Source organism: Trachurus trachurus (genome assembly GCF_905171665.1).
Source record: "Trachurus trachurus genome assembly, chromosome: 21".
Taxonomy (NCBI): domain Eukaryota; kingdom Metazoa; phylum Chordata; class Actinopteri; order Carangiformes; family Carangidae; genus Trachurus; species Trachurus trachurus.
In genome coordinates this window covers 29,207,227-29,232,658 of record NC_139899.1, presented here as the reverse complement: position 1 = coordinate 29,232,658, position 25,432 = coordinate 29,207,227, and the positions used below count along the sequence as shown (strand labels likewise).

At 41.2% G+C, this 25,432-nt stretch overlaps 1 protein-coding gene across 1 annotated transcript; it reads left to right on the top strand.

The window, feature by feature from the left end:
* Nucleotides 1-5,926: 5,926 nt before the first annotated feature.
* LOC311004580 (ADP-ribosylation factor-like protein 4C) lies at nt 5,927-8,235 on the top strand. The gene has a single exon (XM_083996693.1). It carries the CDS (start codon nt 6,206-6,208, stop codon nt 6,782-6,784), a length of 579 nt encoding a protein of 192 aa, XP_083852819.1. The 5' UTR covers nt 5,927-6,205; the 3' UTR covers nt 6,785-8,235.
* The last annotated feature ends 17,197 nt before the right edge of the window (nt 8,236-25,432 follow it).

Genomic DNA, 25,432 nt, shown 5'->3' with positions numbered 1-25,432 from the left:
ATATCCTGCAGATCAGACTTTGAAGCCTCAGACAGACGGACAGGATCTGATCTCATCTGATCTGACAGCAACTCTTCAGCCAGTCTCCTCGTGGACATGAAACCTGGGTAAACCAACACTCACTCATCCCCCTACACTTTTCAGTCATTACAATTGACACATTTAAGTGCGGGCGGCTACACTTTTATTTACAAAATGGCATTTCATACAGTAGTGACACATAAAGGCAGCTAGGCATCATTCAACTGCACAGATATGACCCACATTGAGCTTCACATGTGGATGTTTTAATATATCTGTCACACGTACTGTAGCAGAAACAGAAGCATGAAATTTGCATAAGCCTGAACAGAGCTGTGGCTGAGCTGCAGAGGAGAGGAAGTCTGACACGCCCAGGGAACTCCAGATAAACATACTACAGTATATATACCCACCACACACATGCAAACTACCCCTATCAGCACATTAGGAAACTTCCACAGAACATAAAGATGCTTCTGGAAAAACAAGCTTGACAAGCATGAATAAATCATAGTTAGAGAGATATCTGGTTCACACACATGAGGGGACTTTTTGTTTGAGTTTGAGTTTTGGGTAAATGTTCCTCTGAGTCCCAGTGGTTTGTTAAAATTCTGCCTGCGCCGCCATCGTTCAGGATAACAAAGTGAATTTAAACCAAAAATGGTCAAATTATGTGACCAAAATGTGACCAATCATTTTTGAACCAACATGCCAATAGGCTATTTATAGGCTATGATAAGATGTTACAGTAAAAGATCTAGACAACAATGTTGCCAGGGATAAAGTGGGAATGACATACTGTAACAGGCTAAATGTTACATGTTAAATATGGACACTTTAAATGGTAAAAGCATGGTAACATAAGCATTAGCTCACAGATTCAGCTTGATATTATGGTAGGTTGGCCTAACATTGGCATTTAGACTGTCTGGAATAGTGCTGAAATGCTAACATTAGCATTTAGCATACCGATTCAGCCTGTTATGATATTAGCAGTAGCCTAAGCTAACACTCTTAGATAAAGTCACACATTTTTACACATGGCCAAGTTTTAAGATGAATTCTTTTGCCATTATAATTTTTTAATTTGTAAAATATAAATTAGCTAGTTACTTAGCCTAAGTAAAATATCCTCAAAATAGCCATAAAATATTGAGGAGAATACCCTATCTAAGAGGGATGCACATTTAGATTTTTTTTTCTGACTGTTAACCGACACTCGTTAAAGCAGATATCAGTGGAATGTTTTTGTTAATATAAGTCCTAAATAGTCCTATTTTCCGTCAGCAATCACTTACATGAAGTATTTCAGCCTAAACACGAGTCTCTCCGTCACTCTGCTCTGCTGTAACCCGAGGAGAAAATTTTCCTTGTGGGATACAAGTGTTATCCAATGAGGAGAGAGAACGGCATGAAGGGCTGTGTGTGCAGCCAAGGGATGCGCGTGAATGTGGTGACGTAGCACGAGGACCAATTGATGCCTGACAAGGGCGGGGGCTGCTAACTCATGGTGCGTTCAAAGAAACTCGTACTTTGTGTTTTTCCTTCCTGTGAAGTCATACCAGTTCGATCTGGTACGAGTTCACGGGTCGGAAGTTACGAGTGGCCGTTATAGGGAACTTTCACAGACAACAGGATGGTAAAAACACGAGCTACGGGTTACCTGGAACGCTACCAAGTCGTAGTTGTGACTTGAAGCTGTAACTTACGGTTTCAAAAGCCTGCCTTGAACGCAGCATTAGCCGAAACGGCCGTGAAGCTGATATCTGCTTTAACCGATAATTAACCGTTAACCGATAAGATTAAAACACAGTGTCTGTGAATTTTTGAGCTCGATCCTCTTTCGTTGATTAAGGGGCGATTGACAATTTCTTCTTCTTTTTTTTTTTTTGCTGTTATACTGTAATACACACCTGCGCTGCAACAGTTGAGCAGCTCCACATCCATTGTGCTCAGACGGCAGCAAGGGTAAGTCTGCACGACACGTGTCGCACGGGAGTTGACGACAAAGGAGCTAATAAATAAAAATAATAATAATGATAGTATTAACCGGTCAAAGTTCTTGTTATTGGTTAATGGTTAAACGTGTGCATCCCTATCTAATAAGACTTAAAAAATGAAAAATCCAAATTAATAGAATATCTAATCAATGTTCATAATTTCATTCATAAATCTAACTAAATTGTTTTTTTTGGGAGATAACATTTCAGGTATTTAGAAACAAATGTCTGCTTTAATCTCCACCAGGACTTGAACATTGTTATTGTGACTCAACTATAATACATAATATAACTCATAAAAAGATAATACAGCCTATCTCCAGCTGAAGACCGAAGGCAGAGCTGCAGCTGCACAACAGTTAACAACATCTCTGAGACTTTAGTGTTGGTTTGGGGACCGGAGCTGCTGCAGGTAGAGAAAAGAGCAGGTGTGTGTGTGTGTGTGCGGGTGGTGGGTGGTGGGTGGTTGGTGGGTTAATGGCTCCTCTGTGAAGATAACAATATCCAACAATATAGAAGAAAAGAGATCCTGAACGTTATTTCAGCTTCTGGGAGGAGGGTAAATGGACTTTATTCATGTTTACCCTCCAGTGCACCCTGGGTAATGACATCCCTGGAAATGAATCAGGCTTCAGGGAATAAAATGCAGTCAGCAGAGGGCCCTCGCGTATACAGTGAAACGAGTGTGTGTGTGTGTGTATGTGGAGGAGAGGGAGATTTATGTGTGTTTGTTGGTTTGTTTAGAGACGAAGAGGAGGAGGAGGAGGAGGGTGGAGGAGGAGGAGGAGGAGGAGGGTGGAGTGGTCGCTGGAGGTTTCCTCTGTGGAATAGTGATGAAGGAGAAACTGAAGAGAGCGTGTGCACACATGAACACCGGCTGTTTGTTGTGACATGTAGCAGCTACTTCTTCAAACTGTGTGTGTGTGTGTGTGTGTGTGTGTGTGTGTGTGTGTGTGTGTGTGTTATGAACATGTTCAGACCTCTCTCTCCTCACTGTACAGTATTTATTTTAACACTGAGCTGCTGAACCTTCGGCTGCTGCAACCATTTTGAGGAAATGTGCACAAACTGAAAGACTAAAACTAAGATTTTATGTCACGTTGATGTGACATCATCACAGCTCAAACTGATGAAGATGATGAAGATGATGATGATAGAATAAAAATGTCCAACAGCTGAGTGTGGCAGAAAAACACAACACCACAGTTTGTTTTTTTGTCAGATGTCGCCACCTAGTGGATGAAACTAATACAACACATGAAAGCCACAGACTGTCAGGTTTGTGATAAAGGCACAGACAGTGTTTTTTAATATAAACACCAACACACACATGATTGACTGACGACCTTCACTTAAGGCCTATTCCACTTAAAGGGATAGTTCACCCAAAATTCAAATTGCATTCATTATCTACTCACCCTCATGTGGACTAAGGGCTGGGAGAAGTTTCAGAGTCCTCCGTGGCTTCTCTGAGTTACAGGGGGTCTCGGCGTAGCAGTGCATGTCCATATAACGGTTGCAAATGGATACCAACTGTCTTCGTAACAAAAAGACACACCAAAAAACATCCAAATACCTCCATGCTGCTCGTATGTAATGTCTGTCTTGTATTGAAGCCCCGAAATGCGAAATTGTCCCCCCCAAGCTTGTTTTGTAGCGGAAGCTTCTCGAAGCTCCTCTTCCTGGTTCGTCCAAATTTGGACGGACCAGGAAGAGGAGCTTCCGCTACAAACAAGCTTGAAATATAGACTTATTTAATTTTTTCGGGACAATTTCGCATTTTGGGGCTTCAATACAAGAGGGACATTACATACAAGCAGCATGGAGGTATTTGGATGTTTTTTGGGGTCTTTTTGTTACGAAGACAGTTGGTATCCATTTGCAACCGTTATATGGACATGCACTGCTACGCCGAGACCCCCTGTAACTCAGAGAAGCCACGGAGGACTCTGAAACTTCTCCCAGCCCTTAGTCGACATGAGGGTGAGTGAAATTAGAATTTTGGGTGAACTATCACTTTAACTTAGTGTTAAAGAATCACTTAAAGTGTTGCACAGAAGACTTTAGTGAAGTGTGAAATGTAACAGGAGGAGAAACAAACCTGTAATGATGATGAACTGACTTTAGCTCTGACCTGCGTTGAGTTAACTCCTCCATTTTCAGCAGGTTATTGATCTCTGAGGTCTGGTTCAGTCCAACTGTTTCAACTATACTGAGAACTCCTCAACTTTTTCTTTAACTACGGAAACATTGAAGTGATTCTGTCCAGCTATAAGGAGAAATTAATCCTAAAGTTTGAAACTCAAGTAGAAACCTAAAGGTGTTTCAGTTTCAGAAAACCTTATTGATCCCTATAATAAGATCTGTTCAGGTGTTTTGTGCAGCCGGCTGCTGGTTCTCACTACAAATAAACATGTTAGACTCAATATGCAAATCAGCAGCCGGTCTGTCCAACCTGAGACATGTAAACAACCCCCACCCACCCCCTCCCAGTCTGAACGAGCGTCTCTGACTCTGGTTATTTTGCATGTGTGTGTGTATGTGTGTGTGTGTGTGTGTGTGTGTGTGTGGACACTTTGAGGTGAATTAACATCAGTCTCAGTTTTGATCTGACAAACAGCTGCAGGTTCAGGTGTGAACGCAGCCGAGACACATTCACACACGACTGGAACCGAAACTCACTACACATGTGGACGGTCCAGACCACCTGGTCCTGGTCCTGGTCACAAGGTGGAGCCAGAGTTTCATCTCTATGGAAACACTGTTGGTCAAAGGCCTGATATCTGTCTTATCACTTATACTGTACTATAATAACAACTTTTTTTCCCTGCCTGTTTTTCCATCAATGTTTTCATGTTCATTTTATCTTTTCTTTGTGTCTCACTCAGTATCTTTAATATATTTGTTGTGTAAAACTTTGTTTGTGCTGCAGGTTTCACACAAGAACAAAGTTAATGTATAGACTTGGGGTGCGGGGTCTTATGTCTTTTATGTTCTTATGTCTCTATGAAATGTGGGAATGTATGTAAGTGAATGTAAGTTGCACTTCTTGAGGCTGCTTTGTACGAAATGGTGAAAACAATTTTCCTTGAAAAGGACAAATAAACTCATCTATCTATCTTGTCACTGTATTATTATTTTTTATTTATTTTTATTGGAGAGTTAAAATAAAGTTCAGAATCAGAAAAACTTTATTGATCCCACTGGTGGGAATAGAATAACAGAGCTGATAGATATCCCTCATGCTCTTGCACATCTGTAACCAGAAGGTGGCGCAGCTGGATCAACATGAACACAACAACACAAAACTCACTCTCTCTTCTGTGAGTTGAGTTTGTTTCAGAATTAAAACAGTGAAGTCGAAGCTGCAGGTGTTTTTTTTTTTTTTTTTTTTGGGGGGGGGGGGGGCTTTATCGTTGATTTCTAATGAACGAAACAGACTTTGTGTTTGTGTGTTTGTGTATTCGTGTGTGTCGATAGGAACCGACCACCACCACCACGGCGGCTCGTATCGTGGAGACGCTCGATCGCTGCTTCATTGGCACATGTCCCAGCGGGGGTGGAGCTAGAGGAGGGGGTGGGGTGAGAGAAAGAGGGGCGGGGGTGCCTCTTGTTTTGCGGTCTTGTTTCCTCATCGTCACAACAGTGCAGCTGCAGACTCCGTCACGAGAGCAGCGACCGAGAGAGAGAGAAGGAGAAGGAGAGAGAGAAGGAGAGGAGACAGAGGACGAGTGGATGATCCTCGGTTCTCCTGAGACTATCCTGGACCTGGATCTGCGTCTGTGATTCTGTCGTGGTCGTGGTGTCCATCAGGAGAGGGGTTCGGGGTGGTGGGGGTGTGGGGGAGAGGACTGGACTGCGTGGTTACAGGTCCGTGCTGCATGCCTGCCTGCCTGCCTGCCTGCCGGAGGAGAGGAGTGTTTTCACCGCGTCGCCAAATGGGTGTGAGCGCCTGAGGAGAATACTAATGAACGGCGCGCTGCGTCCTGCCGAGGCAGCTGAGGGCCACAGCTCCACCGCATCACACACACATCACATACACACACATACACACACCCAGAGCCACCAGAGGAATCTATAACACGGTGTCAGCAGGTGGGAACCTACAGGAGCTGCAGATCTAATAGACAGAGACGTTTTTCTTCTTTTTTCCCCCTTTTTTTTTGTTTTTTGGGGGGAGAAAAATGGGAAACAGCTTCTCCAACATCTCCGCCTTCCAGTCCCTGCACATCGTCATGCTGGGGCTGGACTCGGCGGGCAAGACCACGGTCCTGTACAGGCTCAAATTCAACGAGTTCGTCAACACGGTGCCCACGATCGGCTTCAACACGGAGAAGATCAAGCTGAGCAACGGCACCGCCAAGGGCATCAGCTGTCACTTCTGGGACGTGGGCGGCCAGGAGAAGCTGCGGCCGCTGTGGAAGTCCTACAGCCGCTGCACGGACGGCATCATCTACGTGGTGGACTCCGTGGACGTGGACCGGCTGGAGGAGGCCAAGACCGAGCTGCACAAAGTCACCAAGTTCGCGGAGAACCAGGGCACGCCGCTGCTGGTCATCGCCAACAAGCAGGACCTGCCCAAGTCGCTGCCGGTGGCGGACATCGAGAAGCAGCTGGCCCTGCACGAGCTCAGCCCCTCCACCACCTACCACATCCAGCCCGCGTGCGCTATCATCGGCGAGGGGCTGCACGAGGGCATGGACAAACTGTACGAGATGATCGTGAAGAGGAGGAAATCTCTAAAGCAGAAAAAGAAGCGGTAACCGGAGCTGGACCACGGTGCTGTCTTGTCTGTCTGTCTGCCCTGCACTGGTTCATGCGCTGCAGTGATTTTATTTTTATTTTTTATTATTCCTCTGCATCCTGAGTTTGGATTAAAGCTGTCTGAAGCTGTGAAGCCCTGCTGGATGAAGCCTCTGTTGCACGCTGCTGCAGGACCGGAACCAGAGACTATATAGACTAGACTGGACTGGACTTTATAATAATAATAATAATAATAATAAGGTTGAACCAAATACAAAAAAGAAACAAAACAAAAGAAAAGAAAAAAGACTGAGACATGAAACTTGAATTAAAGGAGCGTTCAGGAACAGAAACAGGCTGGCCTGTTCACTGCTGCTTTCACTGACTCTGAAGAAGAATAAGAATAAGAAGCTCCTATGACAAGACAAGTGTCTCCTGGAGGACAGACTGTGTTTCTGAGTCCACTTCACAATGAGTCTGCTGTTATTAAGGATTTATGAATGGGTTGTTATTATTACAAGGTTATTGATCAGGTTGTTATCACTTTATGAACAAAACAAAAACACTTAAAGCTGCATGTAGTAAGAAGTGACATTGTGTCCAATAGGTGGTGCTATATTAGCAAAGCAGATTGGATAATATAATTTTGTTATATGCAAACATATTCGGGTCAGACTTATGAATTATGGTACAGATTATATGATGTTTATTTGAGTTACTTAGCTACAACAACTTCCTGTTTCAAGTGGTCACGTGACATTTCGCCTCGTCACTAGGGGGCACTATCATGACAACAGTGTATTACTTACTTACGGTACTTTTATCATTTATACAAAGTTCGTGACAGATTGGAAGTTGATGTATATTACAGTTACATCAACTTCCTGTCTCATGGCAACACGTTGAAATTCAAAGTCGTTAAAAAAAAACTTCGCAACAAGGGGGCGCTTTAATTATAACACAAAAACTTGTCGTCATGGCAGGTTGGATGATGTACATTATAGTTACATCAACTTCCTGTTTATTCGCCAAATGAAACTTTTTAACCAATCAGATGCAGATACAGATGCTCGTTAATCAATTGCTAGTAACTGAATGAATGTGAGATGAACGGGTCACAGTTGCAGTTTTTTTTTTAGTTTTGATAAAAGTGTTAACAAGCTATTTACATAATGAACTCGTCATTAACCGTTAATGCATCTCCTATAAGGGGACTCTTATTGTGAAGTGGCACCAGTTTTTATTTCCATCCGTAGAGACAACTCACTCTGTGGAGACCAGTTTGATTTTGCACGTGGCTCAGGAGGGGGGAGGGGTCACTCGTCCTCCTTGGCTCTTGTTTTTTTTATTTTTTATTATTTTGTTTTTATAGTTTTTTTGTTTCCGGGAACCAGAAGTCTGTGTGTTTTCAGCCTCTGGTTCTCGTGGACGTCCTGCAGACTGTTTCTTTCCTGGAGCATTGAAGTAGCCTTTCCTCTGCGCTGTGGGCCGAGGACAAGAGCGTCCACTACTTTGCACTTTTTTCATTTCCTAAAACCAACAGTAGAGAAAACTACACTGTATTAACTGAGGAGCAAGATCCAGGTGGTTTATGTACTAAGACAAAAAAAGCAGAATTGAAGTATTTTTGAATATTAAAAAGATTTTAAAAAATCCACAATCTGTTTTTGGCTGTTTTTACATTCATTTTTACATGTGGTTTTAACTTCCAGATGTGCTCACAGGTGTGCAGGGCTTAGAGGGAGGTCAGAGGTCACAGGTTTTTTCTCTGCAGAAGGTTAAAAGAGACGCCTCGCTGCAGGTTTCAGTCAGTGGAGTAAAGTCAGAGCTCGTTTGTGAAATTTATGGATCTGCATTGCAGTGCTGCGAGTTCTGCTTCACGACAGCAGGAACGTGATTCTCCGGGAGGAGTCGCTTCCTGACGAGCCTCCACTCCCACTCAGCACGCTTTAATCCACGGCATGCAGGAGGAGGAACAACTTGATCTTGTGTCCATGCTTTTTGGATAAAAATGATGCAGTTCTGTTTTCCTGCAGTGAATCTAAAGCCTTTAGATGCTGCGTCTGTATCAGGCTGCATGAATTATCTCTTAAATTACACTGCAAAAACTCAAACTCTTACCAAGAACATTTGTCTTATTTCTACAGTAGTCAAAACTAATCTCATTATACTTAAAATAAGACTCATCACATTAGAAGGAGCTTATTTTTAGACACTTTTTACTTCTTTCAAGCCTTTTTTTCACTTGGAATAAGTAGAAAAATCTGATAGTGGCAGCAAGTTTTTCTTTCTTATTACAAGCACAAAAACCTCTCTGTCACTGGCAGATTTTTCTACTTATTTTAAGTGAAAATTTGTTTGAAACAAGTGAAAATGATCTAAAAACAAGATCATTTTCAGGTGATGAGTCATATTTTAAGTGGAAAGAGGTTAGGTTTGAGTAGAAATTAGACATTTTGACAAGAAATAAGACAAATATTCTTGGAAAGATTTGGGGTTTTTGCAGTGTAGTACGTTTATCATTGATTTATCTACCAATCGTGTCCTTCTTTAAGATATTTATGTAGCAGTGAGGTATGAAAGCAGGTTATACTTCCCTCTAAAACCCATAAACATTCCTTTAAATCCCAAAGTGTTGAGTTTGTTTTCAGAGAAACCAGAAAATATTCACATTATAGTTTATTCCAAGATGTAAAAAGTTTTTTCACTGACATTTAAGCTCTAATTTGTTGCGTCACACGCAGTCGGAGCTTCATGTCGAACACATGCTCAGGTATTTCAGCTCAGATGTCGACAGTGTAATGATGCTGCAGGTCCGGACTCGTCTGCTTCTCCCTGACGAACGGTTTTAATGATCCGACAACAACAGACAGTCAGTTAACAGAAGCTTCACCTTCACGCTGAAGCAAAACTGGACTGAAACGTGTATGTGGGCTTTTACTTTGACTTGTGACTGAGAGACATTGACACTATGATGCTGCTTTTTTCAGTAACACTGCACTCATGATGAATCTTTTTCTGTATCTGAGTTTTTTTTTTTTTACATTCCTGTCATGTGACTCCGTCTGTGAATCATCAGTTTCATCATCAGCTCCTTCAGAGTAAAGACGAGGCCCTGCAGCTAATTCAGCCTCGACTCCTTCATATTCATGGTTTATTAGGAAATTAGAGACCTTCAGTACGTTTCCCAGCCAGAGGTCGATCAAGTTCATCTGATCTCATTTCCAGGTAAAAAAAAATAAACGACAAGTTGTAGTTTGACGTGAGTTTCTTTTTAAACGAGGCCTCTTGGTTTTTTTTTTTTTTTCGCTTTGAGCTCAGATTCAACTTGTAAACTTTTCAGAGCAGATTGCCGAAGCCTCTGTTCTCGGTGCAGATCATTAACTGACACACTGTGACAGTTGGCGAAGGAGTGTTTTTTTCTGTTTGAACACACACAGTCTCTCTGTTGCTGCTGCTGCTGCTGCTGCTTCGCTTCAGCACTCAGATAAAAGAAGAAAATAAAAAGAAACTGCTGCAGTTTTGGTGAATTGGAGCAGATTCAGTTCAGTAAAGTAAGAAACTTCCCAATGAAACAACAGGAGTTCCAATAAACGAGAAGCACAAACTGATACTGATGTTAAAGTGACATAACAACTGGCCGTAATGCTTATTTAAGATACAGGAAGTGACGCTTTTAGTTTCATATTTCCTGTAGAAAGCAGGGAGTTTCCTCTGTTCAGGTGTTTCTTTCTGTTTTGGTCACATTTACCACGAACACTGAGGAGAAATGAAAGTTTTGTTTTCACTGTGGACGTTGCATCAGTCCGTTCATCAGCTCACTCCAGAATTACTCAACTGTGATAATGATGACCATGATGGTTACACCTTTAGGGCTGCATCTCAGGAACTTCCTAAATTATTCATTTGGGCTCAAAGATTACAATTTGGTGGTCAAAGGTCAAGCTCACTGTGACCTCACAAAAACACGTTGTATTTTGCTATAACTCACAAGTTTATACACCCATATGGGCTCTAAAAGGATAAATTGAAGTGCATTTTTATATCTACAAAAAAAGTATAGGCTAACTATTGAAAACTATAGGGCAATATCACAACACATTGTAGAATTTTTAAGTCAAGCTACCCGTAATTCGTGTTTTTCCGACCCGTGAACTCGTACCAGTTCAATCTGGTACGAGTTCACAGGTAGGAAGTTACGGGTTTGACTGCCGTTCTAGTGCATTTTCACGGGTAACAGGTTGGAAAAACACGAGTTACGGGTTGGTTAGTCTTCTCTTGCATTCTGTAAATATAAGTCTGAAAGAAGAAAGAATACATTTAAAGCAGAAGTGAGTGATATATTTGTGTTAATATAAGTCTTAAATAGTTATATCTTCCGACAGCAATCACTTACATAGAGTGTTTGGTCTGAATCACGGGTCTCTCAGTCACTCTGCTCTGCTCTGAGTCGAGGAGAAAATTTTATCGTATCCTACAGTTTTTATCCAATGAGGAGAGAGAACGGCATGCAGGGCTGTGTGTGCAGCCAAGGAACGCCGTGAATGTGGCGACGTAGGGACGAGGACTGTTATGGTGCGTTCAAGGAAACTCGTTTTTTTCCGACCTGTGAAGTCGTACCAGTTCGATCTGGTACATAGACTGTACAAAAAGACGTACTGGTACGATTTCACGGGTCGGAAGTTACGAGTGGCCGTTATAGTGACTTTCACCGGTAAAACAGGTCGAAAAACACGAGTGGGTTGCCTGGAACGCTACAAAGTCGTAAGTTGTGACTTGAAGCTGTAATTTATGATTTCAAAAGCCTGCCTGGAACGCAGCATTAGCCAAAACGACCGGACCACTCACTTCTGCTTTAATTCTGTCTGTTTTGATTTTGTTTTGTTTTTTTGTCTTTTCTGCTCTTTATCTTCATCTTGAAAATGAAATGCATATCTTGATGTACAAAGACACAATAAGCTATCACTTCAGCCTATAGACCATGCCCCCTTGGTCCATGTTTTACTGACCCATTAATGCGTTTTATCAGTTGTTTTCAATCGACCAAATGAATAAACTCAATCATCAAACTCAAACATATCCAAAAGGTCAAAGGTCAACTTCACTGTGACCTAATACTGTTCTTTAAAAACATCTCTGGAGTGTTATTTTGTTTTGTTTTTGTGGAAGGAAAAACACCAAGGTGGTGAATCCAGCTCTGTAATGTTCCTGGTCCCCTGAGGATTCATCCTAATGACTTTGGTGACCCTATGAACTTCCTGTAGCGCCACCATGAGGCCGATCTGTGTGGTTCAGAGTGAACAAACTGTAATGACCTGTAAACACGCTAAAGCTGCTCAAACCCAGACCTGTTAGCGTGCTGGTGCTAGCGGAGCCGCTATCATTACATGGACAACATGTCATTGATTATCACACTCATCAGTTTCTAGGCTTTAAATAAACATCAGTATTTAGCCGCCGGCAGCTAAGAGTTGTTGCCTGGTAACAGCTGCAACTAAAAACCTTTACATCGGAGGATTAATGGCACAAAGATGTGTGAGGTTAATCTAAAAATAATGCACAGCGCTGCGAGCCAATCAGAATCCAGCAGCTGGTGTGTAACCACAGGTGCGTGAAATCTCATTAATGTCTTTACATTTCTACTGATTCTCTTCAACATGTGTCATTTTTGTCGTCTATTTAAAAATCCAGTAAAAAATAAATAAATGAATAGAATAAAAATACTACCAACAACAACAACAAAAGAGAACAAAAACAGCCCTGTCATCTCAGGAAAACCCGTCTCTATGGCAACAGGACCAGCCCAGTCCGGCCTCAGTGATTTAAGGAAAAACAAGATTTCCCTCCTCACACAGTTTTGTTCTGCAGCGCTAACGTTTAGTGCTCACACACACACAAGACAAAACAAGACAAGACGACGTGTCACATGATGATTTACAGGATGTTGTGTTTTCTTATCTCAAGCTAAATTATGTTTCACACACACACACACACACTAAACCTGATAAACACTTTCTCTTTGATAAGCCCCAGATATATTTTGCATCTTGGTAAATTCAAAGGTGCAAACTTAAGAAAGCAACAACACAAAAATTGGTGATATTTAGACTTATTTAATCATTATCAAATACTTAATTGACCATTTATACATCATTCTACCTATATTTATACTAATCAGTAGCCTATGTCATTTATAAACACAGTAATACACGTTTCCCTCTGGATAATGTGTTTGTCATTTATTAAACATGAAAATACAATGTTAAACAGCTCCAACAGCCGTCACCACTAAACCAGTCTGTAGCCTGGGAGGCAAAACTCAGGGTGAAAGACACTCCTCTCCTCTGGTCTGCAGCTCTATGTTCAGAGATACAAAAACAACCAGAGGCCTTAAAGTTCATTCCTGTAAACGTTACGCCCTGGCTCAGCTCCAGCTTTAACTCTCCTTTTATCGCCATTAACATAAACTGTCGTTATAGACTTATCCAGCAGTTAATTATTACTCTGAGTTTATCTTCAGCCTCGGTTTGTTTAACCTGTCAGAGGGGTTTAGCTGGAGTTCGATTCCTGGAAGGTTGTAGCTGTGTGATGGAAAGGTGAAAACACGCCTGAGCTCAACTTAAAGGGAGCTTCAACATTTAGGAAAATTGGCCCATTGCCATAGTCCCTATAGTCATAGCAGTAGGTTCGTTACCTTTAATTGTCGGTGCAAGCTGTTTTTAGAACGGCGGAGCAGAACTGTGAGCTGCTCAGAGCTACGCTACGGAGGCTCATGGGATTTCTTGGTTTCCCTCATCAAACTCATCAAATACACAATCCAACAACTCCAAAACGCTCTGGTGGACAAGTTGTGACCTGCACATTCACCACGCTATGAGATAATAACAGAACGTTACCAGACAGAGTTGTTTTAGAGGTAAATACAGAGACTGCTTGATGAAAAACTGTCCCTGAAGGCAACATGCATCAGTGGTTTTGCACGAATTTACCTCTAAAACAACTCTGTTGTTGAACTGTCCCTTTAAGAAATGAACATGTTCACGAAATAAAACACAAAACACAGAGTTCGGTGTTTTATTGAGCAGAAGTCGTTGTTTGCTGCGTCGTCGTCCTTCTTCTTCATTTGACCCATTTGTCAGTTTGAAACTTGCTGAACACAAACCTCTGCAGGACACAACTGAACAGCACAGTTACAGTGGCCTAAAAACAAACCATCGGCCTTCAAACACACACACACACACACACACACAGACACACACACACATCGCCTCCAGAGAGACTCGTCCTTGTTTATGTTGAAGGAGCTGAGTTTCAGTGTCTCCAGAAACCAGAGCCGACGTCTGTCAACCGAACACAGCAGCTGTGAATTCACGACCTGCAGCAGCTAAAGAGGAGAGGAGATAGACAGAGAGAGGGAGAGAAATGTCGAATCTTGTTGTTTTCCTTTTTGATTTTTTATAAATAAATCACATGTTTTCTGACCTGATGCCGTTGATAGAAGAACATGAAGGACGGATTAGATTAGATTAGACGATTAAAGTTGTTGGAGGTCACGTAGGATTTGTCCTTTTCTGCTGTGCTTGGACAGAAAATCAAATTGTCAAATTGCTCTGCTATAAATATTCATCTTTAACACGTTTTATGCCACAATTAACAGGTGTTAGCTGGGGTTAAATGTGGGTAAAAAAAGGCGATTTTCTCCTTTTACACGCCGAGTTTGAGGACAAACACTATAAAAAGTAACGTTATCACCTGGATTTACAGACAGAGGTGTGTGTGAGTGTGTTAGTTGCTATAGCCACTGTGTTGTCATGTGTCATCCTTCATGGTTTGTGCTCCTGCTGCAAAAGTACAAGATGTTACTCTCTGTGATTGTGTTTTTTAAACTCATTCTGAGGCTGCTGGTCACTCTTTCATCCCGCAGCTGCAGTCCAGCCGCTGTGTTTCTGCTTTAACAGCTGGACACATCTGTTTACAGCTTAAATACAAGAGACACAAATTAGCATATTTACATTAAAGCTGCTGCTCAGAGCTGATAAACAGTCATGTGATTGAGGAATCGGATGTCGATCGTCCTCTTTTCCATCATTGACAAAACCCCGATATTAGCTGGTTTTCTGACCAGAGGTTTAAGTCAGATGGTGGCCCAGATGTTGTGCCAGCTGTTTTTGCACGATATGATAAAATGTGCAGCTGTTGCACTTTATGCTTTTTTTTTGGTCATATTTAGGTCGATGTCCTGTACAATCTGCTCTGAGCCCTTTAACCATTTGCAACTAAATGTGCAATTAAATTTGGTTATTCTGGATGAATGAAACAGTTAATGTTGCTACCGCCGCCTTATTGTACATTAAAGGGCATTTCCAGTCGTAATCAATGTTTACCTCAGATATCAGGTCACCTATGATCAGTTCCTTTAATACCATCCATACTCCCAACTGCAGCGTGTGGACGTTTATATTCGTTTTTGTTCAAGAATCTATCATTTTTTCAATGTTCATTAATGGGCTCCGGACTATTTTTTAAATTGTTCTGTGGTCGCAAGTACAGCAACGTCCTTTTGACCACCATTTACATTTTAAAATTCACTTTACATTAAATTAAATCAAAATTCAGACTTACCACAGCTTTTGCATTGTTCCTTTCCGGGTCAGAGAACAAACGCCTCAGAGTCCCTCTACTGAACAATGTGGAATTTTGATTTAATTTAATTGTAAAGCAAATTTTAAAATTGAAATGATGGTCAAAAGGACGAACAATTTTAAAATTAGTCCAGAGCTCATTAATGAGCATTGAAGAAATGATAGATTCTTGCACAAAAACGAATATAAACATCCACACGCTGCGGTTGGGAATATGGATGGTATGAAATGAACTGATCATAGGTGACCTGGTATCTGAGGTAAACATTGATTACGACCGGAAATTGCCCTTTAAGAATGAAAATAAATGATGTCGGGTGCTGACCTCTGTATTGACGATGATGTTTGTGTGGATTTTCACGACGTGGATCTTGTTGCTCTTCATCTCCTCCTCCTCTTCCTCCCTCTCCTCTCCAATTATCTCCTTAAAGCAGGAGCAGAGCTGCTGTCTGCTGGAGCAAAACAAACTGCTGATTACAGAGCGTCGTGTCTTTGTGCTGCTTCAATCACTGCAGAAATTAAAAGATAATAAGCCGACACTGTAAAAGCCGTCGACCTGAACAACTCGCTCTGTTTCTTCTTATTGTTTCCTGTCGAGCTCATCGCAGCCTCTCGTCTCCTACAGGAGTTAATGTGTTTCAGTCTGAGCCTCTTCAGCCCGGGTGTTAACGCACAGCAGAGGCCTATATGACACATAGCCTACTATACACTAATGTTGCCATAGTCACTGTCATGTATAAGATTAAGAGTAAATAAGCAAATGCATATTTGAGTAGGGACAGTGCATATTGATGAACACTGGTATAAAATACTGTAGTAAATATGCCGGATTGTAGCCGAGCCGCTAATTTACGTCCGTAGTCCCTAATAAATAAATGAAATAGTAGTAGTTTATTTGTCCCCGTAGGGAAATTGAAATACAACGAACAGTACACCACAAGGAATAAAAAACAATACAATAAATAAAATACAAATGGTGATACACTGCACACTACACAGGAAAGGAAAAACAGCAAATATAATATAGAACACAGTAGGCTCAGACAGGGCAAGTCAATTTTAAATATCATATTATTAAGCATATCTGCATGATTCCTAATGATACTTATTCATTTTATGTATGCAAGTATATTATGTCTGCACATATCTAGAAAAAAAAAATCTGTAATGTGTTTTTCTTGTTAATTTTAACCAATTTTGGGGAAAAAACTTTTTGGAAACCATTGACACACCCACATATATTGACTGGCTTTGGGTTGTATATTGTCATGGGGATGAATGCCGATTCCGTGAAATTCAGTATATGTACATGTTTGAACATGAAGTTTGCATGTCGACGATGTGGATTCAGTTGAAACCATGTGTTTTGAGGGAAACTAGAGTCATTTCTTATGGGAAGTCAGAAAAAAACAATGAAACAACAAAAAGACAAACTGGTCTTAGACCTGAGTCAGACCGGGAGTCTTTTCTGAGACAGTTTTAGACCCTGACACCACAGACCAGAATGAAACATTTTTTGTGAAACCAGTTCCTGAATGAAGAGGGAGTTTCTGATGAGCTCAACCAAAGTGTTGGAGGATTTAAAGTTTTATCGCAATGACATGACGACGATGATGATGATGGCGACTGATTGACATCGTGGTGAGACATGATGATTTATTAGTAAGGTATCCAAGAAGTGAGTGAGAATAAAGAAAAGTTTGAGTGAAACCTTTGACCTTCAGAGTTTTTTTTTTTTTATGTTTTCAGTTGGAGACGGGAGCAGACTCTGCTTCACTGCAAAAACTCAAAATCTTTCCAAGAATATTTGTCTTATTTCTTGTCAAAATGTCTCATTTCTAGTCAAAACTAATCTCTTTCCACTTCAAATAAGACTCATCGCCTAAAAATGAACTTGTTTTCAGATAATTTTCACTTGTTTCAAACTAATTTTCACTTGAAATAAGTAGAAAAATCTGCCAGTGAAAGCAAGTTTTTTGTGCTTGTAATAAGAAAGAAAAACTTGCTCCACCATCAGATTTTTCTACTTATTTCAAGTGAAAATATGCTTGAAAGAAGTAAAAAGTGTCTAAAAACAAGCTACTTTTTAATGCGATGAGTCTTATTTTAAGTATAGAGATTTGTTTTGACTAGAAATGAGACATTTTGACTAGAAATAGGACAAATATTCTTGGTAAGATATTGAGTTTTTGCAGTGTTCTCTGCTGCTTTTCACAGGTTTTTTTAAACAGTAAAAAAGACGAAACCGTTTCTAGAAAAGCCAACGACTGTCTCGGGTCCTGATGGAGCAGAACCGGTGTGTCGATGCCGCTGATTTTATATAAAGTGGAGTCAGATTTCCAGCTCTATAGAAGACGACTGTTAAATCTGGATAAACAGAGTTGAGTCCGTCTGTCAGAGGAGACAAACAACACGTCTTGTCTCTGAAACTACAACTCCCAAAATGGAAGTATTCTTCAGCGCGGGGGCCGGGGTCCGTGGACTCATAGTCACTTCACAGCTCTGGTTTCATTAAACATGCAGGACGTTTATCACAGAGAGCTGAAGTGTGTGTGTGGCTCCTGCAGCTGTTACTGTGCGTTCAGTGGGTGATAAGCCTCGGCATTGTTCGGGCGTCCCTGGCATATATAGGTCACGCTCGTATTGTTCTGCCTCCTCCGCACTCTGTACGTTCTGCATGTGTGCGAATGTGTCACCGTTACTACATCCAACGACGACAACAACAAAAACAACAGTGTCAGAGCCGAGTCGTCTGATGGAGCTGAGCTCAACGCGCTGAAGGACAAAGAGTCGTTTCAGCCAACACCGCTGTCATGGCCGACCGACGTCAACCTCTCCGACACAGGTTAGGTGTGACTCATGATGTTCGCCGCTGCAGCTGCTGGTGTTTTGTTTCCTGCTGCTGGATCTAATGGTGCGTTTTATTAGGCTACAACATGGAAGTTGGATTTTACAAATTCCCAGTCGGCTCCATCATCAGAAACGTCCCCTGAAGTCGTAACTCAACTCAAAAACTCAAATTTCCCAGAGCTCATGATCCAAGATGGCCGCTCCGTGCATCAATCATACACTTAGTTTTGTTTTTGTGTCGTTAAATTAGTAGTATTAACAGATTTGTGCAACTTCTACCTTATGACATGTTGTTCTCATGCATAAACGCACGGTGTGTTGTTATCGGCTTCCGTTAGCTAAAAATGCTAACAAATAGCTAACAAGAGAGGTTGATTTTCGGACTTGTTACCAATATTGGATCTGTCAATTTGGATTTTACGACTTCACCAGCACTGTGGAAACTGTGCAATGTCTCATCAGCCAATGAAAGTCAAGTCAAGCCAATTCTGTCGACAAAACTCATAGGCTACTGCTCCCCTTGGCTAGCACTGAAACAACAATACTTGCCCATTGCCTTTTTTTTTCACTATTTGTTACCCAAATCAATAGCTAATACATTGAATTATTGCATATTTGCACAAAAACATATATCATAGCAAATTATTGTCATCAAAGTTTCTGAATTTCAAATCTCTCTCAAATTTCAGCAACATTAGTGCAAATGGTCACAAAAAGACGACGCTAGGATCAACTCAGTCTGTGGCTCCGTCCACACTGATAACTTAAAGTTTTAAAATGCATCAGTTCTGCTGTGTTTATACCACTGTGAGTTTCAAACAGGGCCTACTGAAACTGAAACGTTTGGAAATACAGTAGGCTACGTTTATTTTGAAAAACTGCAGAATAGAGTTTTAATCTTGATGGAAAGAGACAAACATCATCAATTCTCCAAAATACGACATGAATCTGAATGGTTTTGTGATGTGATTTGCTGTTTTTTTCTGATATGGAGCTAAAACACTTGTCTAGACAGAGATTGTTGTGATTTAAAAAAAACAAAACAACATCAGTGTGGATGGAAACCAAGAGGAGGACGACGACAGACAGTGGGATTAGGAAGCACATTCACAGCTCGTTCATCCTGGCTGTTGATTGGTCGATTGAAGGTGTTTAAACGTGAGCAGTGTCATTAAGAAACACTGCTGATCTCTTCAGGAGAGAGGAATTAAAGAGTTAAAGTCATCAAATCTAATCCGAATCCAATAAAAACCTGAACGACAGTCGTTTTTCCACACGTCCTCGAATGTGTCGAGGCCGACTGAGTGAACCTTTGATTTCAGGTTAAATCCCCTCCCGTGTCACATCACATCCAGGTAAAACGTTTAGTTTGTGCGAAAGTGAAAGTGCAGCAGCGTCGAGAGTTCGGAGTGCGGAGGTTTTTCCCATGCACACGTTGTGCTGTGTTGGTTTGTTCGCTCTGTGCTGTGATGCTGATGAATGTGTCGCTGCTGCTGCTGCTGCTGCTGCTGCAGTTTAGTCTGAGAGCAGAAACATGCCTCTATATGGAGACGACGAGGCCTTCAGGGACACGCAGGCTCCTCCAGCCACTGACGCTACCAGTCCAGACCATTCATCTTGGCACCAGGACTCGTCTGCACCCCCCTCCCTATCCCTTTACTCCCATCCTCCACACTTACACATACACACACACTGAGGAAATGACAATCCATTCTTTTTTTTTGCTTCTTGCCTTGTAAAGTGTAGATGAATTATGCATTTTATCGGATGACAAAAGAGGCCTGTCAGACGGCGCATAATCAAACAGCAGCTCAGTGAGGATGCCAGCGGACATCCATCATCTCCAGCATGAACAAAAACCACAACGCACACTGTCTCACACACTCTCATGGTTTATGTTCAGAGTCCAAACTGTTGTTTTTCTGGGGTGAAGAGTAAATCGTTATCCACACGGGGCCTTTGATGAATCTGAAAACAGCTGATCTGGTCCTGGTTTCTGCTCTGAACCAGAAACTAGACCCAGATGCAGGTGAATGACAGACAGACACTCAGGTCGTCAGGATACAGAAACACTATGTTAATGCAAATGCAAGACAACAACAGCTGCACTAATGAAGTAAAGGGTGTTTAAAGGGATAGTTCACCCAAAATTGAAAGTCTACTAAGGGCTGGGAGAAGTTTCAGAGTCCTCTGTGGTCTCGGCATAGCAGTGCATGTCCATATAACGGTTGCAAATGGATACCAACTGTCTTCATAACAAAAAGACACACCACAAAACATCCAAATACCTCCATGCTGCTCATATGTATGTCCGTCTTGTATTGAAGCCCTGAAATGGGAAATTGTCCCGAAAAAATAAGTCTATATTTCAAGCTTGTTTGTAGCGGAAGCTTCTCGAAGCTCCTCTTCCCAGTTCGTCCAAATTTGACGCACCGGAAAGATCCGCTACATGGATGTTTTTTGGTGTGTCTTTTTGTTACGAAGACAGTTGGTATCCATTTGCAACCGTTATATGGACATGCACTGCTACGCCGAGACCCCCTGTAACTCAGAGAAGCCACGGACGACTCTGAAACTTCTCCCAGCACCTTAGTCGACATGAGGGTGAGGAGATACTGAGTGAAATTTCAATTTTGGGTGAACTATCCCTTTAAATGGAAAGTGAAACTAGTGCACATGATGTTTTCTATTTTCCAACAACAACAACAACGTCCACTCATTCAGCTCCTGCTCCTCCATAACGTAATCAGCTTTTATCATGCAAATGACGTCATGAACTCTGATATTTGATCATTTAATTTGATGAAGATGGAGTCAGGAGCTCTGGGAACAGCAAAAACAAAGCTGCTTCACTTATAAAAACCAGATCAAATCCTGGTTAAAATTTAAATCATTTTGTACAAAATTAGTTTAAAATGAACAAAACGAAGACGTCTGCAGCTCTCAGTCCTTGTAATCTCCACCCTGCTAATTCATGGCCCATCGGAAAATCCAACGTCAGGTCAGGGGATTTTCTTTCTTTCTTTTTTTTTTTTTCAACGCCCAGAAACCAAAACCCAGTTTCTTTTGTTCCTCCAAAGGTTCCTCTGCACCTGAAGGGAGAAGAGTCAAAGCCAATGGAGTGAAGTGTAAAATAATCTCCAAAAGAGCAGCCGCCTGCGTAGCTACTGAACTATACACACACAGACGATGATGATATATATAGATCTATAGTTTGAATTTGGGGTAAAGCCTCGCAGCACCGTAGATTATTTATGCCACGGTATATAGAGGAGATGTTTGTTAATATAGAGATCTCAGGCTCCCTCTCTTTAGTCATTATTAATCACTCTCTCTCTCTTTCTGCTCCTCCAGAGAGCGCGTGCTACAGGATGAATGGGAGATTAGTGCTGTGTTGGATTATGAATAAGTTACCTCTGCTTTGAGGTGGTGACTTTGATGTGGGTGTGTGTGTGCAGAGCAGAGCGGCCGTGTCGGGGTTATGTGGAAGTCAGAGTGGGCAGATGGAGGTCTGTGGAGGTGAAGTGGATCTCCAGCCAGCAGCAGCAGACTGTGGCTTCCTTCTCCAGCGCATGGGGAGGGGTCTTTCTTTCAGATGGAAATGCAGCAGCAGAGTTTTTGTTGCCCTAGTTTTTTTGTTTGCTCTCGGAGCCTCCTCCCACTCACCGTCTCATAGTTTCTCCCTGCTCTGTTCTTCTTCTTCTTCCTCTATTTCTTCTCCTTCCTGTCATCCTACGGCTTTCCAGAGACTCTGACATTATCTATTGTTATCTGAGCGTTGTTTCGTCTGAAGCCTGGCACTGCCAAACCTCTGCTCTCTGATTTACAGAGAGAATCCAGAACTAGCTGTTGTTTGAACCACAAATTTAACTTTATTTCCCAGGTTGTACGTCCAGTTTCTCGGCCCAAATCATGTCAGATGTTTCTTCCAGAGCCAATTCAGACCATGCAGTAAAAGTCTTCTGGTGTCGGAGCAGAAGTGCAGAAGTTTCAGTTTGCTGCCTGGAAACAGAAACTGAAAGACTTCCTGCTGTTTGCTCTTAGTGCATCTTTGTGTTGTAAAAGAGTTTAATCAATAATTCAGCTGAGCTGCTCTGAACAAATGAACACATTGACATAGCTACATGTTCTACAAGTGGAAACATGACTGGACAGTTCACACTGTCCACGGTTCTGATAATGAACCTTATAAACTCCAGATAACATCGATGAATCATCAACAGTTTAAGGGATGATGTTTGATGATTCATTTATAAAGCTGTTTCTGTTATAGTAGGCTAATTTCATTTTTCAGTGCTGCAAATGAAACATTAAAATATTCACCATAGTCACCATCCACACTGATGTTTTAGTTTTAAAACCCATTATTTTGGAAACCTCTAGTAGCCTATTGTTAAAATTTGGAAATACCTTCAACTCAGGTCAGACACAACTAACTGTGGTTAGCGCAACATAACACATACTACAGATAATTATTTGGGATATGGGTCTAAAATTCACATCTAGACAGTGTTTGACCTAACCCTAACGCAGCCTTAGTTCAGTATGTTAACAGGCTAGAATTTGCTAGGTAGCACTAACAACATAGCTACACAAATTGAACATGGACATTTTACATTTTATCATGAAATCACTAATGTATAAAATAAATAATAGAATAAATAACAACAAATTAAACAAAAAAGCAGCAATATTTAAACAAGACTAAGATAAATCTACAACCATGCTAAAGGCTAGTTAGGTGAGCGTGTGCCTTTTGCTAAATGCTATCTAATGTTAACATACAACAATGAAGTTGACCTGTAGCCTATAGAGTGGAAACATGCTAACCATTGTTAATTAGTTATAAAGAGCCAAAGTATTGGAATGATATTTATTGGTTCATTTCCACATTAATTAATGTTGCTGTAGGCTATTCACATAATAACCATAATAAATATATCTGCAGTGCATTTAATGTCAATCTTTAATCTTTTTGTTGATTTTACTCTGGCTAACTGACGCTAACACGCTGCTAAAACATGAATCTGGATGAATTTGAATGTTATTGTCTTCAGCAGTGTGGAGGCAGAGAGAGAGAGAGAGACAAGTGACTGAGACCTGTAGTTAATTATGCTGGTTTTATGACTGAGGTCTGACTTTAATTCCACCGAGAACAAGAAAAACAGCAGAGCTCAGACCACAATCCTCTGAGTCGGCCTCCACAATAAACTTTTTAATCCTCTTTTAGACATTGATGCCGACTTCTGAACGTCACCTAAATCCTTGGGGGTTCCACAGCTTTTTGGACACAGACTGAGTAAATTTACAGAAAGTATCGAGAGTTTGTCGACTGGTTGCAGCAGCTGTATAAGAAAACACAGCGGATCAAGGAAACTGGATTATGACCTGAAAGTAAGGATACAGCAAAAAAAACCAGGTTCCTACAGCGCAAAGCAATGAAAACACACTCGGAGCCACCGACACACTCACAACCACCCATTGTGTTTATGAGCCTCTCTCCGTCTAATGGGTTTATTGCCTGTTTTCTGCACACCTGGTCCTGTGCCCTGGTTATTAAAGACACTTTGATCCATCACCTTCTGCAGGTGTGAGCTTGCCGACACAACAGCTCAACTGAGCCTGAGAAACCTGCAGTGGCCTCCTGTATTTATTCTTCTAACCAACGCCCTTTAAATTGTAGTTGTGCAATTTCACATCCAAATGTCACCATTAGATGTTTTTTTTTTTCCCAAGGATCTCCTCCTCTGCTACTTCTTCTTCTTTTTCCTCCTTCTGCATTTTCTACTGTTTCAGTTGCTTAAAATACACCAGGACGTGTGAAGTGTTTCTGTGTCAGAGGCTCCTCTGTTCGCTGCGCTGACATGTGACGTTTAGTTGCCCTGACAGCAGCGTTTCAAATTCTGTAAGTGCCTGACATGTGGAAAAACGTTTAACAGAGACGTTCCTGTTGCTGCTGCTGCTGAACATCCTCTAATGAAACACATGTAAAACCTGCGATAATCGCTGTGTCGACCCGCTGGCTCCTGTAGGCTACATGAAGGAGGAAGAGGATAAATAATTAGATTTTTATCTCTACATTGGAAACTTTAAGGAAAATCTGTAAAGTAAATAGTTGCAGTGTTTCTGATGAGAAAAAGCAATTAAACCACCGGTTAATCATTTCTTCAGTGACAATTTGATGTTTTTCTATGGGGGATGCCAATTTGACAACACATGGACTGCAAAAACAACACAACAGGAAGTGTTTCTGGAGGACACACTGCAAAAATTCAAAATCTTACCAAGAATATTTGTCTTATTTCTAGTCAAAATGTAATTTCTGTCGAAATAAATCTCAAATAGCCTACCTAAAATAAGACTTATCACATTTAAAACATAAAACGTAGCTTGTTTTTAGACACTTTTTTAAAGGTGTACAGAAATGGCCGTTTGTCCTGTTTGTCGCGCCGAGTTGTCACGAGCTGCAACACAAGTTTACCCGAGTGAGGAAAACGAATTTGATTGGTCGTTATCGAGCGGGCGGGATATTCAAAGCTTGGGGCGAGCCCGAGCTCCGTGTGTGTGTGCGTGTCTCAGACGTTTGAATGACGGATGACGGATCCAATATCAGTGGCTGGTGAATCGTGTACAGGCTGACGTATAATCCGTGCGCCTGCATTATCCAATGCGAAAAAAAAAATACACACTTTCATCCCGGATTTACTCAAAAATAGAATTTTGCACAAAGTTTGGCCTACAACGTCTGAAAGATGAGTTATCACATTAATTTTATGACCCAAAGTGGGCTCAAATTCAATTTTCTTTTCTGTACACCTTTAATTTTTCAAGCAAATTTTCCACTTAAAATAAGTAGAAAAATCTGACAGTCGAGCAAGTTTTTCTTTCTTATTACAAGCACAAAAAACTTCCTTTCACTGGCAAATTTTGCCTACTTATTTCAATTGAAAATTAGTTTGAAACAAGTGAAATTATCTAAAAACAATATTATTACTTATTTTAAGTGGAAAGAGATTAGTTTAGACTAGAAATGAGACATTTTGACAAGTAATAAGACAAATATTCTTGGAAAGATTTTGAGTTTTTGCAGTGCACAATAAAGTGAGAGACCAAGCTAATGCTAAGCTAACAGTCCATATGATCAATAACATGTGAATCATGTAATATTGACGTTCT

Bases quoted from the DNA above. Each gene is read 5' to 3' on its own strand.
- LOC311004580 (XM_083996693.1), top strand. From the start codon at position 6,206: ATGGGAAACAGCTTCTCCAACATCTCCGCCTTCCAGTCCCTGCACATC.